Source organism: Zalophus californianus, chromosome 6 (assembly GCF_009762305.2).
Source record: "Zalophus californianus isolate mZalCal1 chromosome 6, mZalCal1.pri.v2, whole genome shotgun sequence".
Taxonomy (NCBI): domain Eukaryota; kingdom Metazoa; phylum Chordata; class Mammalia; order Carnivora; family Otariidae; genus Zalophus; species Zalophus californianus.
The window spans coordinates 52,497,747-52,513,875 of record NC_045600.1 but is presented as its reverse complement, the minus strand read 5'-3'; the positions used below and the strand labels follow the sequence as shown (position 1 = coordinate 52,513,875).

Here is a 16,129-nt window from a genome sequence, read left to right as displayed (position 1 = left end):
TGAAAAAAATTTTACATATCTTGGGAATGTTTAAATTCCACATAAAGTTTACCAAATGCAGGAAAAAAAGTAAAAGGAAAATATTTTAAAAAGTTAAAAAAAATGAACAAATGAAAAAAAATTAAAAGTTCACAAATGTCATACTCATTTATTTAAAAAAGTTAAAAATAAATACAAAATAAAGTATTAAATAGGTCTTAGGTATAGTAGCAACTTGGAAAAATCAGAGATTGAAGAAAAAAAATCTCATGAACTATAATAAACATTAAGAATTATCACTTATTATTTTTGTTTATTATTCTTTAATGTTACTAAAAAATAAACAACTATCATAAACATTTTAAAATTTATGTTGGGTCTGAAGTCTAGGTATCAACAAAAAACCCAGAAGTACAGAAAAAATAAATATATAAATGTGATCTTGGACACCATACTTAACATCTCTCAAAGATAAATGTAAAAGAGATTTGAACTAGATGACTGTTAGATTCTTCTTAGTTTGTATTTCTTTTATAATGCAAGAAGTTTAGAAAACTTTTTAAAATGCTGTATTCTCAAAACTAGTAATTGCTGAGTATGACTGATGACAGATGTTGACCTGTAAAATTACTGGTTAAATATGTCCCTAAGAACCAGTTAAATATAGGCATTTGTGAAGTTTAACCCTATTTGCTAACATTCTCAAATGATTTCACTATTAATGTCATAAAATCTAGGGGGAGAAAAACCCACAGAACTTCTTACCTAAGCTGTAAGAATACTGGTTGCTACTGGTAACAGTAGGGAAAGAAGTATAGATAATAGCAAATAGTACAAATTGATAAATACGTTTATGATAGTCATTTTCTAGTGTTTAATATTACCTTTTTAAAAATATCTCTTGGGCGCCTGGGTGGCTCAGTCAGTTAAGTGTCTGCCTTCAGCTCAGGTCATGATCTCAGGGTCCTGGGATCAAGCCTTATGTCAGGCTCTCTGCTCAGTGGGGAGTCTGCTTCTCCCTTTCACTCTCCCTCTGTGCTCTCTCTCTTTCTCTCAAATAAATAAATAAATAATCTTTAAAAAAATATCTCTTAACATGGAAAAATAACTAATAAATCTTTATCCATTTACAAAAGCCAATGCAGGGGCACCTGGTTGGCTCAGTCGGTTAAGTGTCCTACTCTTGATTTCGGCTCAGGTCATGATCTCAGGGTCATGGGATCAAGCCCTGCATGGGGCTCTGTGCTGAACTTGAGATTCTTTCCCTCTCCCTTTCCCCCTGCCACGCCCCCCCCCCCCGCTTGTACACATGCCCACTTTCTCTCTCAAATAAATACATACATAATAAAATCTTTTTAAAAAATGCCAACACATATTTTATTTGATCTTTTTGATCTTTTCCTTTCTAATACCTCCAATATGTGTCTTGCATTGTTCAGTGCCCCCAGGGCATTACCCTGAGCACTCAATGATAATGATTTGTTTCTCTAACGTCCAGGGCAATGCCTTACATCTGGAATATGGTTGGTAAATGTTTGATTATGGAAAAAATATTGCTTTTATTACCACACATGGTCTTAGGATTTTCAAAAGACCATTAGTTCTATGCGGGTAGCCAAAAATTGGTATTTTTGGAATTCGGCTAGAATTCTTTACACAAGGACTCCTGGGTGGCTCAGTCGGTTAAGTATATGACTCTCAGTTTCAGCTCAGGTCATGATCTGTGGTTCCTGAGATCCAGCCCCCCAGGATGCTCCATACTGAACATGGAGTTTGCTTGTCTCACCCTGTGCTCCTCCTGCTGCGCGTGTAGTCACGCGCTCTCTCTCTCTAGAAGAAATAAAATCTTAAAAAAAAAAAAAGAATTCTTTACACAGATGCTATGAAGCTTCATTTTCATTTGTCATTTGTATAGTAAAATGGGTATATATCCACGTTTTTATAAAATGGGATCATAATATTCCTTACTGATTTTTAGCTCTTAAAACTAGACTTTATTATAGGACTCATGACTGGAAAAACCACTTATATATTTATATTTGACATAATTAAATAATTTTGTATATAAGAAGTAAAGTTTTAAATAGCTTTGGTGTCCAGGTATTACAATTTTATTAAAGACTAAACTGATAATACTTGTTTCCATAAGAAATATTCATAGAATCTTTATTCAGAATATCATTTTTATGAGAGTTTTCTGATGCTTTATTTAATCTGGTTTTTTTGTTTTAGGTGAAGCATCTCCTGGAGACATTCCACAATATAAAGAAAGGATGTCTTCTGTCACTCATAGTCCTGAAATAATGGATACATCAGAACTACGGCCATTTTCCAAACCAGAAATGGCACTGACAGAAGCCCTTAGGCTTTTAACTGATGAGGATTGGTAAGTTCACCATCCTTAACTTAAAACTAAGCTGAGTTCCAGAAGTTTTTTGAATATTTTTTATTAAAAACTTTGAAACATTCCCTATTAAAGTAGTCATAGAAATGATTATTATAGTTCTTAGTCTGAGTTTTTTTCAACTTATTAATGTAACTGAACTCTGGTCCTAACAGCACTGTATTACTACCAGTTATAATTTATATACCATAAGGACAGAGTTTAGCTTTATTATGGGTTACATAAAGCTTTTGGTACTAGAATACAAATCCCACCATTCCTCCAAGTGTTTCTCTGTGAAATACATCCTATAACAATCCTGGAAATACTTATCTGTTACTAGCATAGCTGCAACAGCCTCCCAGCCCAGCCCTCCTGGAGCATGTACTGTCCCATTTCCTGCCTTGCTCCTTCAGTATCTCTCTCTATCCCCATCCTCCATGTCCTCAGTTTTACTTCTGCTACGCCATATTCATCAACGTTAAAATGTGCTATGGGGGCGCCTGGGTGGCACAGTCAGTTGAACATCTGCCTTCGGCTCAGGTCATCATCCCGGGGTCCTGGGATCGAGCCCCGCATCGGGCTCCCTGCTCGGCGGGAGGCCTGCTTCTCCCTCTCCCACTCCCCCTGCTTGTGTTCCCTCTCTCGCTGTCTCTCTCTCTCTGTCAATTAAATAAATAAAATCTTTAAAAAAAAACAACAACATTAAAATGTGCTATATCCCCTATTTTTAAAAAAAAAAAACTCCCTAAACTGCACATCTTCACATTTCTTTTATTCCCCTTTTTTAGCCAAGTCCTCACAAAGGCTGACTCATTGTCTATTTTTTCACCTCATATTCTCTTCTCAACCTTTAATTGGCTCTCAGCCCTCCCCACCATGACAACCACATCACTGAAACTATGAAAGTGATCATCTTGCTATATCTGCATTGGTTATTTATTAGTGGTCATCTTAGCCTTTTAGCATTTGACACAATCCCTTCTAGTTTCTTGGTTCTTTTTTTGTTTTAGTATGTTCTTATTCCTTTTTTTTATTTGACTTCAGAATTGAGGCATGCTCCAGAATACAATCCACTGGCATTCTCTATCTCCATTTATTCCATATATCCAGGGTGGCGATCGTTTTCTGTAAAGAGCCAGATACGAAATGTTTTAGGCTTTGCAGGCCAGATGTCTTTATCACAACTCCTCAACTTTGCTGTTGTAGTGTAAAAGCAGCCTTAGGGGGCGCCTGGGTGGCTCGGTCGTTAAGGTCTGCCTTCGGCTCAGGTCATAATCCCAGGGTCCTGGGATTGAGCTCCGCATCGGGCTCCCTGCTCCCTGGGAAGCCTGTTCTCCCTCTCCCACTCCCCCTGCTTGTGTTCCCTCTCTCTCTGTGTCTCTCTCTGTCAATTAATAAAATCTTTAAAAAATAAATAAAAAGCAGCCTTAGTAAGAAGACAAATAGGTATAGCTATGTTCCAATAAACTTTACTTATTAAAATTTCTCATGGGGTCAGATTTGGTCTGTGAGTCATAATTTGCCAACCCCTTTCCTAAATGATTATATTCAACTCAATGTATGTCTCGATTCTAGGTATCTTCTTGAGCTCTAAACTTATAATCCATCTGCCTGCTTGACATTTTCACTTTGATGCTTATAGACATTTTAAATTTAACATATCCAAAATAGAACTCTTGATTTCCCACTTCCTGCCAAGGTGGGTTAACAGGCATAAGATTTGCCTACACATCTGAAAGAACTAAAGAAACCGTACAAAATATATGAAACAGTGGTTTTCAAAATATTCCTCAGTAGGCAATGAAAATTAGTGATCCTTGAATGACAGGAAACAAACAAGGTGAACTCTATAATTGCCCTCGCTTAACCTGCAGAGTTTCCAGGTGACAGCTCAAAGAAGGGAAAACTATGTAAGTGCCAGCAGAGATGGAAATGGAGCTGGGAGTTTGGAGATGCCAAGGTAACTAGAGTTTGGAAAGCAGAGTGCCAGAGAGGATGGAGCTTCACAAAGAACTCTGGAGACCTTCAGAGGATTCTTCTCAAATATTTAGCTGAATACTAGTCAGGGCATAAATATAAATAAATTACCTGAAGCCAGAGCTAGAATGAAGTTACAGGGAACAGTCCCTGAATACTTCTTATTCCCATCAGCACAGTGGAAAACCTCATAATTCACAGGGCATCAAGTAGAAAATTCAAAAGAGTTTTGCTTCTTAGTGTGGAAAAATAAACCTTAGGCTAAAGACTGGTTTGGCCCTTCCCAACAAAATATAAAGAAAGGCCTAAGAGGATCAAACTTATCAAATAACCTAACTCCATCCCAGAGCAAAGGTCAAAAATGATTTAGGAATACAGAAATATCTCAGGTCAAATGCATAATGACTGACATCCAATAAAAAATTACCAGGCATGCAAAGCAGCAGGGAAATACAACCCATAATGAGAAGAAAAAAAGGCAACTATTGAAACCAATCCAAAAATGATACAGATGATAGAATTAGTAGACAAGGACATTATAACTATAGTTATAATTCTATTCCATGTTTTGAAGAAACTAGAGGAAAGACATAAACAGAGAATCAGTGAGCTGTAGGACAACTTGCAAAATCCCTTTTGCCATATAATGTAACATGATTGAGGGAAATAACATCCCCTTATAGTCACACACAAGGGAATGGTATTATGAGGTGGTATATGCCAGGGGGCAGGAATCATGGGTACCGTCTTAGAATTCTGTATTTCACATTAGGAATAAAAAGGGTCATTTTATAATGATAATGATAAAAAGGTCAATTCATCAAGTGATCCTGATTTTATTTATCATATATAGAGCTTCAGAATACATTAAGTAGAAACTGGTAGAACTGCAAGAAGAAATAAATAAATCCACAATTACAGTTGGAACTTCAACAACCATCTCTCACTAATTGATAGAACTAGAAGAAAGAAAATCATTGAGGATATAGAAGACTTGAATGACCTGATTGACCAACTTGACCTCATTGGCATTTATAGAATACTCCACCTAAAATAGCAGAATTTACATTCTTTTTGAGTCCATAAGGAACATTTACCAAGAAAAATATTTTGGAACATAAAATAAGTAATTTAAAAGGATTCAGATTATACAAATTTGGTTCTCTGACTATGGTGGAATTAAATTAGAAGTTAGGAACAGATACTTGGAAAATCTCCAAATGTCTTGAAATTAGCACTCTTAGAAGCAACTCATGGATCTAAGAAAGTAATCAAAGGGAAATTAGAAAGTATTTTTAACCTTTTTTTTTTTTTTTAAGTAGGCTCCATGCCCAGCGTGGAGCCCAATGTGGGGCTTGAACTCATGACCCTGAGATCAAGACCTGAGCCAAGATCATGTGTCTGAGCCACCCAGGTACCCTCAAAGTATTTTGAATTTAATGAAATTAAGAATGAAACATGAAAATTGTGAGACGCACCTAAATTAGAGGGAAATTTATAACACCATAACACCTATATTACAGAAGAAGAAACATTTTATATCAGTGACCTCAGCTTTCACCTTAGACTACAAACAGAAGAGCAAATGAAGCCCAAAATAATTAAAGAAAAGAAATAATAAAGATTGCACTAGAAATCACGAAAATAGGAAACAAACAGTAGAGGAAATCAGTGAAAGCAAAAGCAGGTTCTTAGAGAAGATCAATTGATAAACCTGTGATCAGACTGATCAAGCAAAATAAGAGAAAAAAACAACATATCAGGAATGAGGGAATAAATATCATTACTAATCATATAGCTCTTAAACAAATAATAAAGGAATATGATAAACAGCTTTATGCCCACTAATTTAACAACTTAGTGAAATGGATAAATTCTTTGAAAGACACAAACTACCAAAACTCACTAAAAACAAAACAAAACAAAAATTAGCTAACCTCTATAATCCAATACGTATTAAGGACATTGACATTGTATTTAAAACTTCCACAAAGAAAACTCCAGGCTCAGATGGTTTTGCTAGTGAATTATACCAAACATTTAAGGAAGAAATCAATTCTACACAAAATTAGAATACTGAGGAGGCTGGAGTACTTCCATCTTATTCTTTGAGGCCAGTATCACCCTGATACCAAAACCATACAAAAAACTACAGACTGAGATAAAAAATGTCCTGTGAAAATCTTTAAAGCAAGTTTTTATTTACCCCCCTCCTAATCCCAAATCTGCTTCTACCTCGGTGTTCATCATCTTAGTTAATAACTCTGCCATGGATATTTCGTTGTTCATACCGAGTCAGTGTTGACTTTTTATCATTTCTTTACATCCCATCAGTTCCTTTATTTTCAGAATTTATCTCAGCTGCTGATCCTGTTGTCCAAGCCACACCTGGCTGTAGTAGTGTCATCACTGGTTTGCATGCTTCCATGATTGCTCACCTCATACAACAGCCAGAGTGATACTGTTAAAACTCAAATCAGAACATGGGATTCCTCCCCACAAAACCCTCCAGTGGCTCCCTAGAACGCTAGAAAAGAATTGTTAAACTTTTTTATAGCTTACAAAGTCCTTCATTTTCTGTCCCTTGCCTCTTTCTGTAGCCTCATCCCCTATAGGGGGATGGATGCTCTGCCTTACTTATCCACTCTAGCCATCAGGCTATTTCCTGAACACCCAAGCTCATTTATGCCTCAAGATCTTTGTACTTAATTCTTTAAACTTTCTTCCAGTGGCTTCTCTCTCTCTTCATGCAGGTATCTGTCAAATGTCATCTCCTCAGAGAAGTCTTCTCTCATGACTTTAACTAAAATAGTGTTCTTTTCCCCATCTTCTTATACTGCTTTATTTTTAATATTGCTACCTGACCTTATATTTTATTTTAACACCTCTCTTAGCAATTTGATTATGATGTTCCATGTTGTGCTTTTTTTGTTTTTTCTGTTTGGGGTTGTTCTTAGATCTGAGAGTTTATAGTTTGAATCAAATTTGGAAAAATTTTAGCCACTTTTTCTTAATTTCTTTTCCTGCCTCCCTCTCTCTTGACTGTACTATCTGTTATTTGTGTGTATAGAATTGGGTTGTTTCTGCATTTGGGGCGCCTGGGTGGCTCAGTCGTTAAGCGTCTGCCTTTGGCTCAGGTCATGATCCCGGGGTCCTGGGATCGAGCCCCGCGTCGGGCTCCCTGCTCAGCGGGAAGCCTGTTTCTCCCTCTCCCATCCCCCTGCTTGTGTTCCCTCTCTCGCTGTGTCTCTCTCTGTCAAATAAATAAATAAAATCTTAAAAAAAAAAGAATTGGGTTGTTTCTGCATTTAAATTGTTTTTTTATGCTTATCCAAAAAAATGAGAATTTTCAACCAGACAGGTATTTAAGTAGGTTTATTCTTGCTACCTTGAATTCTTAGGTCTTTTCTTTTCTCTGAGTTTTCCATAATTCATTCAGGGAATGTAAATGTTTAAAAAAATGACTGCCATCAATATTACCTAAGGAAATATTACAATATTACTAAGGAAACTAATTTTGGCTCTCATTTTTCAAACCTATAAGATGAAAATCATCACGTTGGAAATGTTATACCTAAATCCCACTTGAATCCCACTCTCTTGTTAGTATCCACCTACCCTTCTCTGGCTCATTAGGTCAGATAATGAAAGAAAAATACAAATTACAGAACCATCTGTTGGTGGTTTTCTGCTGTTGGATTATATATTTGCCAATAACGTAGTCACTTTTCTCCTTCCATTTTTGTTTTATTGCTTCCCTCACCTTTTGTTTGCCATTCCTTTCCCTTCTGTTTTCTAGAAAGAATATGACATTCTTATCACTAGGGAGGAAATACTTCTTTTTATTTACAAAGCATGAACTTAGTGTGACTGTCAATGGTGATTTTAGCTCTTAAAAGACCTTTTGAATCATGAAAGAGAACTATTGAAGCAAATAAAACTTTACTTTTTTATTTGAAATTCCTAAATGATACGGAAAAATAAGCAAGATCTCCTCAGTAGCAGTATTTCATACAAACAGAAGAAGACATCTGAGATCCTGTTCCAGTTGAGCCCCATTTAATAAGTGATTTTGTTATTTGTTTCTTTTTCCCGTAGGGAGAAGAAAATTGAAGGACTGAATTTTATTAGGTGCTTAGCTGCTTTTCATTCTGAAATATTGAACACCAAGTTGCATGAAACAAATTTTGCAGTAGTTCAAGAGGTAAACTTATTTTTCAGCTGAGTTAAGGATTGTTTGGATAACAAAGAATAAATATGCCATGTTAACTTGACCTTGAAAAAATATCTCTGTACTAGGGGCGTCTGGGTGGCTCAGTCGGTTGAGCATCCAACTCCTGATTGAGGCTCGGATCATGATCTCAGGGTTGTGAGATTGAGCCCCGCATGGGGCTCCACACTGAGAGTTGAGCTTGTTTAAGATTCTCTTTCTTTCTTTCCTTCTGCCCCTACCCTTCTCTTGTGCTCTCTCTCTCTCTCAAAAAAAAAAAAAAAAAAAGAATACCTCTGTACTAAATGATATAAGTAGGCTTGTATATAGTTACAAGTAGTTCCTGTATGGGGCTCCTGGCTGACTCAGTCAGGAGAGCATGCATCTCTTGATCTCAGGGTCATGAGTTCGAGCCCCACATCAAGGATAAATTTTATTTAAAAAAGTAGCTCATACCTTACTTCGCAACTTTTAAAAATTTTTATTAAATGTTAATTTTTAGGACATAAGATAATATGTATTAAAACATGTTACTTTAGGGGCACCTGGGTGGCTCAGTCAGTTGAGCGTCTGCCTTTGGCTCAGGTCATGATCCCGGTGCCCTGGGATCGAGTCCCGCATGGGGCTCCTTGCTCAGTGGGGAGCCTGCTTCTCCCTCTGCCTGCAGCTCCCCCTGCTTGTACCCTTGCTCACTATCTCGCGCTCACTCTCTCTCGCCCACGCTCTCTCTCTCCAACAAATAAATAAATAAAATCTTTAAAAAAATAAAAAAAATGTTACTTTAATAGTAAATTTGGTTTCAAAGTCATTATTACTGATTTTCTTTCAGAATATCAGCAAAATGTACATTTTGGAAATTTTTTTTAGGTGAAAAATTTACGCTCTGGAGTTTCTCGTGCTGCTGTGGTCTGTTTAAGTGATCTTTTCACTTACCTGAAAAAAAACATGGATCAAGAACTAGATACTACAGTAAAAGTTTTGTTGCACAAGGCTGGAGAGTCAAATACATTTATAAGAGAAGATGTTGACAAAGCACTGAGAGCTATGGTCAGTAATGTAACTCCTGCACGTGCAATTGTTTCTCTTATCAATGGAGGACAAAGGTAATATTCAAAATAATCTTGATATGTCCTTAAACTAAAAATACAATTGTTTGCAGTCTGCGATGTAGGAAAAACACAAGCAAACTTCAGTATTATTTTAGTCAAAAAACAATAATTCTTAGGTGATAAACATCATATTAGGTACAGAGCGTACAAGGAAAATAATACTGTTATTCTCATAATTTTACTTATATTCATAGATCTGGAACTAAATAAATGTCAGTGATTATGAGTTTTGTTTTGTTTTAAACTTCTTGGGGATGGGTAACAATGTAATTTATCATTTTAGCTTCCAAGGATGATTGTTGAGGGTTAGGAATAGTTTAATCACTTAACTTTAACTGTCTTTTCTTTTAATTTTATTTATTTATTTGAGAGAGAGAGAAAGAGAGAGCACGAGAGGGAAGAGGGTCAGAGGGAGAAGCAGAACTTTAAAGGTATATCTTTAGTTCATACATCAACTTTGTTTCAATTGATCATGTTTCCTTGTAGCCATTTACACATTGCAGTAAGAAGATGTACAGCCCAGCACTTATCAGATGTTGTGGAATTTATGGAACCAGAGCGTATTTTATCTGGAACAAAGGATATGGCTGACCGCATATTACCAGCTGCTGCCAAGTTTGCTCAGGACAGTTCACAAGAAACCAGGTGAATAGCTGCTAATAATATTTGTTGAATCTGTTAAGATAAGGGTTAAAAGTAGGCAGCAAAGGTTAAAAAAGAATAAACATTTTTTCTAAATGGACAAGTGGGGTCCCCAGGGATTGGTGCTGGGCAGATGGACTTATTTAACCAATTTGTAAATGATCTTGGAGTGCACAGTGAATTCTCCAAATTTACAGATGACAGTACATACTTCTGGGTAGTGAGATGCCATGTCATAGGGATGAACTGCATGAAAACAGCAGAAGGCTATATGAGTGGGCAGAAAAGTGGCAGAAGAACTTCATTGTGGGCAAATGTAAGGTAATGCACTTAGGGGAAATGATATATTTTCCAAGCAATCAGGTGAAATCAAGGAAATAGGTGCACATGAAAAATACAGGAAGCGAAATGGATACCATATTGTCTCCTGAAACATGAGATAGCTGCACTTAGAAAATGCGCCCCCCAAAAAAAGAAAATCCCATAAATTTCTGCTTGCTGTACTTGAAGAACAATTCTATGAAGGTTAAGAACAGTCAGAGAAAAATGACAAAATAATTAAGATGTGGATGGTACATTACTGTATTGGTAACTTTTTTTTTTTTTTAAATAAACTCTGTGCCCAGTGTGGGGCTCAAACTCACAACCCCAAGAGCAAGAGTCACATGCTCCATCAACTGACCCAGCTAGGTGCCCCTTTCTGTATTGGTCACAGAAATTTTGGATATAGTCAAGAGCCTAGGTTCAATTCCTAGCCCCAATCACTTTTTGCTCTTAAGCAAATTATCTAATGTCTGTTAGCCTAAGTTTTCTCGTATGTAAAATTAGGAAGGTGGGACTAGGTGATTGATAATGTCCCATATAAAACCTAAAAATTTATGGCAGTTACATATGAAGATAGATTAAAAGTGGGAGGGAGGGTCTGAGTTCATACAGACTAAAGTAAAGAAGGATATAAAATTAACATTTTAAGACAAATATATCCATGACTTTAGGTAACTAGAGTTAATCTTATGGAAATCATTATACCAGAAGCTAATATAGAAAGTCAATGTATTCATTTTCTATTGCTGTGTAACAAATTACCACAAACGTAGTGGTTTAAGGCAACACAGACTTTTTTAGCTTACTGTTCTTTAAGTTAGAAGTCTTGCATGGCTCAACTGCTTTCTCTGCTTGGGGTCTTCCAGGATTATAATCAAGGTAATGACAATGCTGAGCTCTTATCTAGATGTTCTATAGAAGAATTTGCTTCCAAACTCATTTTGGTTGTTGGCCAAATTCAGTTCCTTGTAGTTATAGGACTTAGGTCTCTATTTCTTTGCTGGTTTTCAACCAGGGTCCTCTCTCAGCTCCTTAAGGTCACCCGCGAATTCCTTCTTGTGCAGCCCCCTCCATCTTCAACCCAGCAAAAGTATGTTGAATCCCCCTTGTGCTTAGGAGCTCTCATTTCCTCTTCTGCTACCAGCTATAGAAAGCTCTCTGCTTTTAAGGACCTGTATGATTAGATTAGGTCCACCCAGAAAATCTTAGAGTCAGCTCTACCATATAACATAACATAACATAATCCTGGTAGTTATATCTCATATTTACAAATTGCAGCAGTCCTGCTCTTTGGGGAGCCATTTTGGAAGTTATGTGTACCACAGTAAAGTTCAAAACAATTTAGGCTTTGGATCATAATAAACTAGTTAGGAACAAAAAAAGATTCATAATGGTTGTTGTGTATACATCTTAACCTTTCCTTAATGATATGGTAATTCTTCTAATCCATTTTGTCATTTCTTGATTTCTTATTTGAAGTTTTAAAATTATAAAATGTTTACAACTTTATAGTTTTACTATTTCTCACATTTAGTGTCCCTATTGCTTGTTTACTTGTTTGTTTTAGCCATTCTCATATCATTAGGGCCTGTGATGGACCTACAGTCCTTAATGTTCTGGGCTAAAAGTTACAATCATCTTTGAAACTATAACTGATTATGAACTACTTATCAAGGTGTTACCTTATTCTGATTCTGAGGAGAGAACAGTAATTTTTATTTTCTGATACTACCTACCTCCCTTTCTGTAATTTCATTACAGTTGAAGGAGCCTGATTGATACACATATTCCTGAGATCATTCTGTACCTTCTCCCTACCCTGCAAGACTTGCCTTCTCTGGTTCTTCCTATCCCATATATTCCAAGTTGTAAGAAAAAGCATAACTAATTAATTTTAGGGCCAAGCTGCTTTGAAGAATAGTAATATGGTATAATTATAAGGTACTATAAGATCCCTCTATCCAAAAATATCTCCAATACCCATGATATCTGTGGTTCTATCACAATGATATCTTGGCTTAAGGTTTTATCCTAAAAAGAATAAAAATTATTAAAAATAAAAAAAAGAATTATTTTTAAATTTATATACTACCATAAAAAAAAAGCCTAGGTTGGAGAGCATTACACATTCATTATATATCATCCATGATTTACCAACTAACTTTGGGTATGTTTTAGGTAGCAGAGAATAGGTTTTTGAAGAATTGGAACCCAGATAGGTTTTGGCAGGGGGGAAAAAAAGTGAGGGTAAGAAATATAGGAAATACAGAACCTAGGGAAGGTTGACTTAGGTCAGAACACCTCTCACCAGCAACCTCTTGCCCAGTGAGCAAGGAGCCCAGGATAAAGACAGACTTCTCCTAACTCACAGTTCTGCCAAATACCAGCCTTGATATGGACCCAAGGGTACCTGAAAAATAGAATTCAAACATTTGGCTTTCCAAGAAGAGATTTGAAGATCTGAAGCTATAGTGTTTTTTAAAGGTGAGGGACATTCTGAATGGAGTACTGGGTGTTACGCACAATGAATCATGGAACACTACATCAAAAACTAATGATGTATGGTGATTAACATACAATAAAAAATTATTAAAAAAAAATAAAGGTGAGGGACAACAATAGCCCAACTGTGGAAAGAGCCATGATGCCCTTCAAACAGACGAATAGATAAAGATGTGGTCCATATATACAATGGAATATCACTCAGCCATCAGAAAGGATGAATACCCAACTTCTACATCAACATGGATGGGACTGGAGGAGATTATGCTACGTGAAATCAGTCAAACAGAGAAAGCCAATTATCATATGGTTTCACTTATTTGTGGAACGTAAGGAACAGCATGGAGGACATTAGGAGAAGGAAGGGAAAAATGAAGGGGGGAAATCGGAGGGAGAGACGAACCATGAGAGACTATGGACTCTGAGAAAAAAACTGAGGGTTCTAGAGGGGAGGGGGTGGGGGGATGGGTTAGCCCAGTAATCGTTATTAAGGAGGGCATGTACTGCTTGGAGCACTGGGTGTTACGCGCAAACAATGAATCATGGAACACTACATCAAAAACTAATGATGTAATGTATGGTGATTAATATAACATAATAAAAAAAAAAACAAGAAAGAACAGGTGAATAATCCGGAAAAAAAAAATAAAGTGGGTTTTTTATAAGCCAAAAAAATAAATAAAAGTGAGGGACAGGAGAATGTTATACTTCAGTTCAGTTAGTATAACTACATTTCAGTGGCTTGTTTAAAATAGGGATGACAATCTTGATATTGACAGTTTTTTTCTATTGAAAAAAAATTGCATCTAAGGATAGAAACTGAGTTTGTTAAGGTATATAAAATTATTTGCCTATTTCTCAAATGTCCATAGGTACTATGGTCGAAAAATGCTTTTCCTTATGATGTGTCATCCAAACTTTGATAAAATGCTTGAAAAATATGTCCCATCCAAAGATTTGCCATATATTAAGGAATCTGTTAAAAGCTTACGGCAAAAGGTATGTGGAAAAAGTTTAATTTGTAAACATCTTTAAAAGCAAAGTACAAGGAAGGTAAAGGTAGAAGTAATTGCTTTTTTGATTATTTCTCTGTTAATCATTCAGAATATAGCTGCAGTAGCATTTCAACAATAGCAGTTGAAAAATTTGCAGTAGACATTTGTAGTGTCAGTAAGTGTTTATTGAACAGAAGCTTGATATTTGGTAGAATATAGTGTGGTTTATTGGAGTTATAAGGTTGGTTTTGATTCAAGACTTGGGTTGAGAATTAAACAACTATATAATGTTAGGTACATCACTTCATTTCTTTAACCTGAATTTTTTATTTTTTAGGATAAGGATAGTGATGTTCATCATGCTTGGTTCCTGCTTTACCTTAGCATATTCCACTATTAGAGTTCCTATCACACTGCAGAACATTGATTGGGAGCTCCTTGAGGGGAAGCCCCATTTATTTAATCCTGATAGGTAATGGGGGATTCAGACGTGTCTGAAATGAGTGACTGAGGGAATATCAAGTAAAATAAAATGTGAAAAGTAACTTATAAAAGTAATCCACTGGGCACCTGGGTGGCTCAGATTGTCAAGCGTCTGCCTTCGGCTCAGGTCATGATCCCAGGGTCCTGGGATCAAGGCCCACATCTGGCTCCTGGCTCGGTGGGGAGCCTGCTTCTCCCTCTCCCTCTGCCTCTCCCCTGCTCATGCTCTCTCTCTCTCTCTCTATCTCTCTGTCTCAAATGAGTAAATAAAACCTTTAGAAAAAAAAAATAACCCACTTACTTTTTTTTTGCAAAAATGTTTAATAACGTAGAATTTTTTTATGCTAATTTATGTTATTCCTCACTGATAATCTTGGATAAAGGATTCATTTATGAAAGGACAGTATTTCAAAGATGTATGGCAATATACATTTTAGAGCATTTTTTTCTGCTTATTGATCTTAAAGACTTTAGCTTAATTCATATAGAAATAATTAAAATAACCATGCAAATAATTATCTTACTGAACTGAGGTAGTTTGTATTTGTGAGTCAGTTCAAGTACAAGTATTATTAAATAGTTCTTATCAAAGTGTTTATTCTCATCCTGGTGTTGCATAGTAATTCATTATTTATGTAATGTGTTCGTATTTTCTCTGTAGATTTTAAGGTTTAAGAGTAGTGATAAAATATAGCATATTAATTTTTAAAATTTTATTGAACAGTTTTACCCAGCCAATATCATTTCCTATTAGTTGATCACATATTTGGTTAATTTATTACTAATTAGAAGGTATTTTATGTATTGATACCCTTTAAAGCATAGCATAGCTGATTATTAAGATGTGTTCACTTATAAAAAGATCAATAATCACTTCTATGAAAATTACATTATATAAATTATTTCACGTAACTGGTTTTAAGACTTTTATTACACTGCCTTTCTTTATATTACTTAAAGGGCTTAGGAGAGATACCACTAGATACTCCTTCAGCAAAAGGAAGACGATCTCATACTGGCACTGTTGGAAATACAAGGTCATCATCTGTTTCTAGAGATGCTTTCAATTCAGCTGAAAGGTAGGATCATTTGATAGTCCACATCATTAGAGAAATTACTCCCTAGTGATAGTAGTCTCTTTTGGATGTTTTTATGAACTATCCCAGGGGTATTTGTCAAAACTTAATGGAGTTTTAAAAGTTGGTAAGGACTTAGAAAGTGTGAGGTAATTATACTTAATAAGACAATTATATATTCACAGCAACTGGCTTTTACATGCACTAAACATTATTAAAGCTTTAGTGCTATTGAACTTGTCAATATTAGGCCTGTGTTGGACAACTCTGATTCATTTTGTATTAATTTTTAGCCTTTACTTTTCCCCCTTGATTATAAAAGTAATATACAATTATGGTTAGTGGAAAAAAAAAAACAACTTTAGAAAATCCAAACATTAAAAGAAGAATTAACCAATCACCCATAGTACCACCAACCACAAAAGGACTACTCTTAAAATTCTTAT

At 35.8% G+C, this 16,129-nt stretch overlaps 1 protein-coding gene across 4 annotated transcripts in view; it reads left to right on the top strand.

Moving 5' to 3' along the window:
* The window catches only part of TOGARAM1 (TOG array regulator of axonemal microtubules 1), a 77,980-nt gene that overhangs the window by 50,518 nt on the left and 11,333 nt on the right, over nt 1–16,129 (top strand). For all 4 annotated transcript variants that reach the window (XM_027571322.2, XM_027571324.2, XM_027571325.2 and 1 more), the window contains 6 exons: nt 2,212–2,365; nt 8,441–8,546; nt 9,420–9,655; nt 10,148–10,306; nt 14,002–14,128; nt 15,568–15,686. In XM_027571322.2, the coding sequence (XP_027427123.1) occupies nt 2,212–2,365; nt 8,441–8,546; nt 9,420–9,655; nt 10,148–10,306; nt 14,002–14,128; nt 15,568–15,686 (901 nt within the window). The remainder of the gene's footprint in view (nt 1–2,211; nt 2,366–8,440; nt 8,547–9,419; nt 9,656–10,147; nt 10,307–14,001; nt 14,129–15,567; nt 15,687–16,129) is intronic.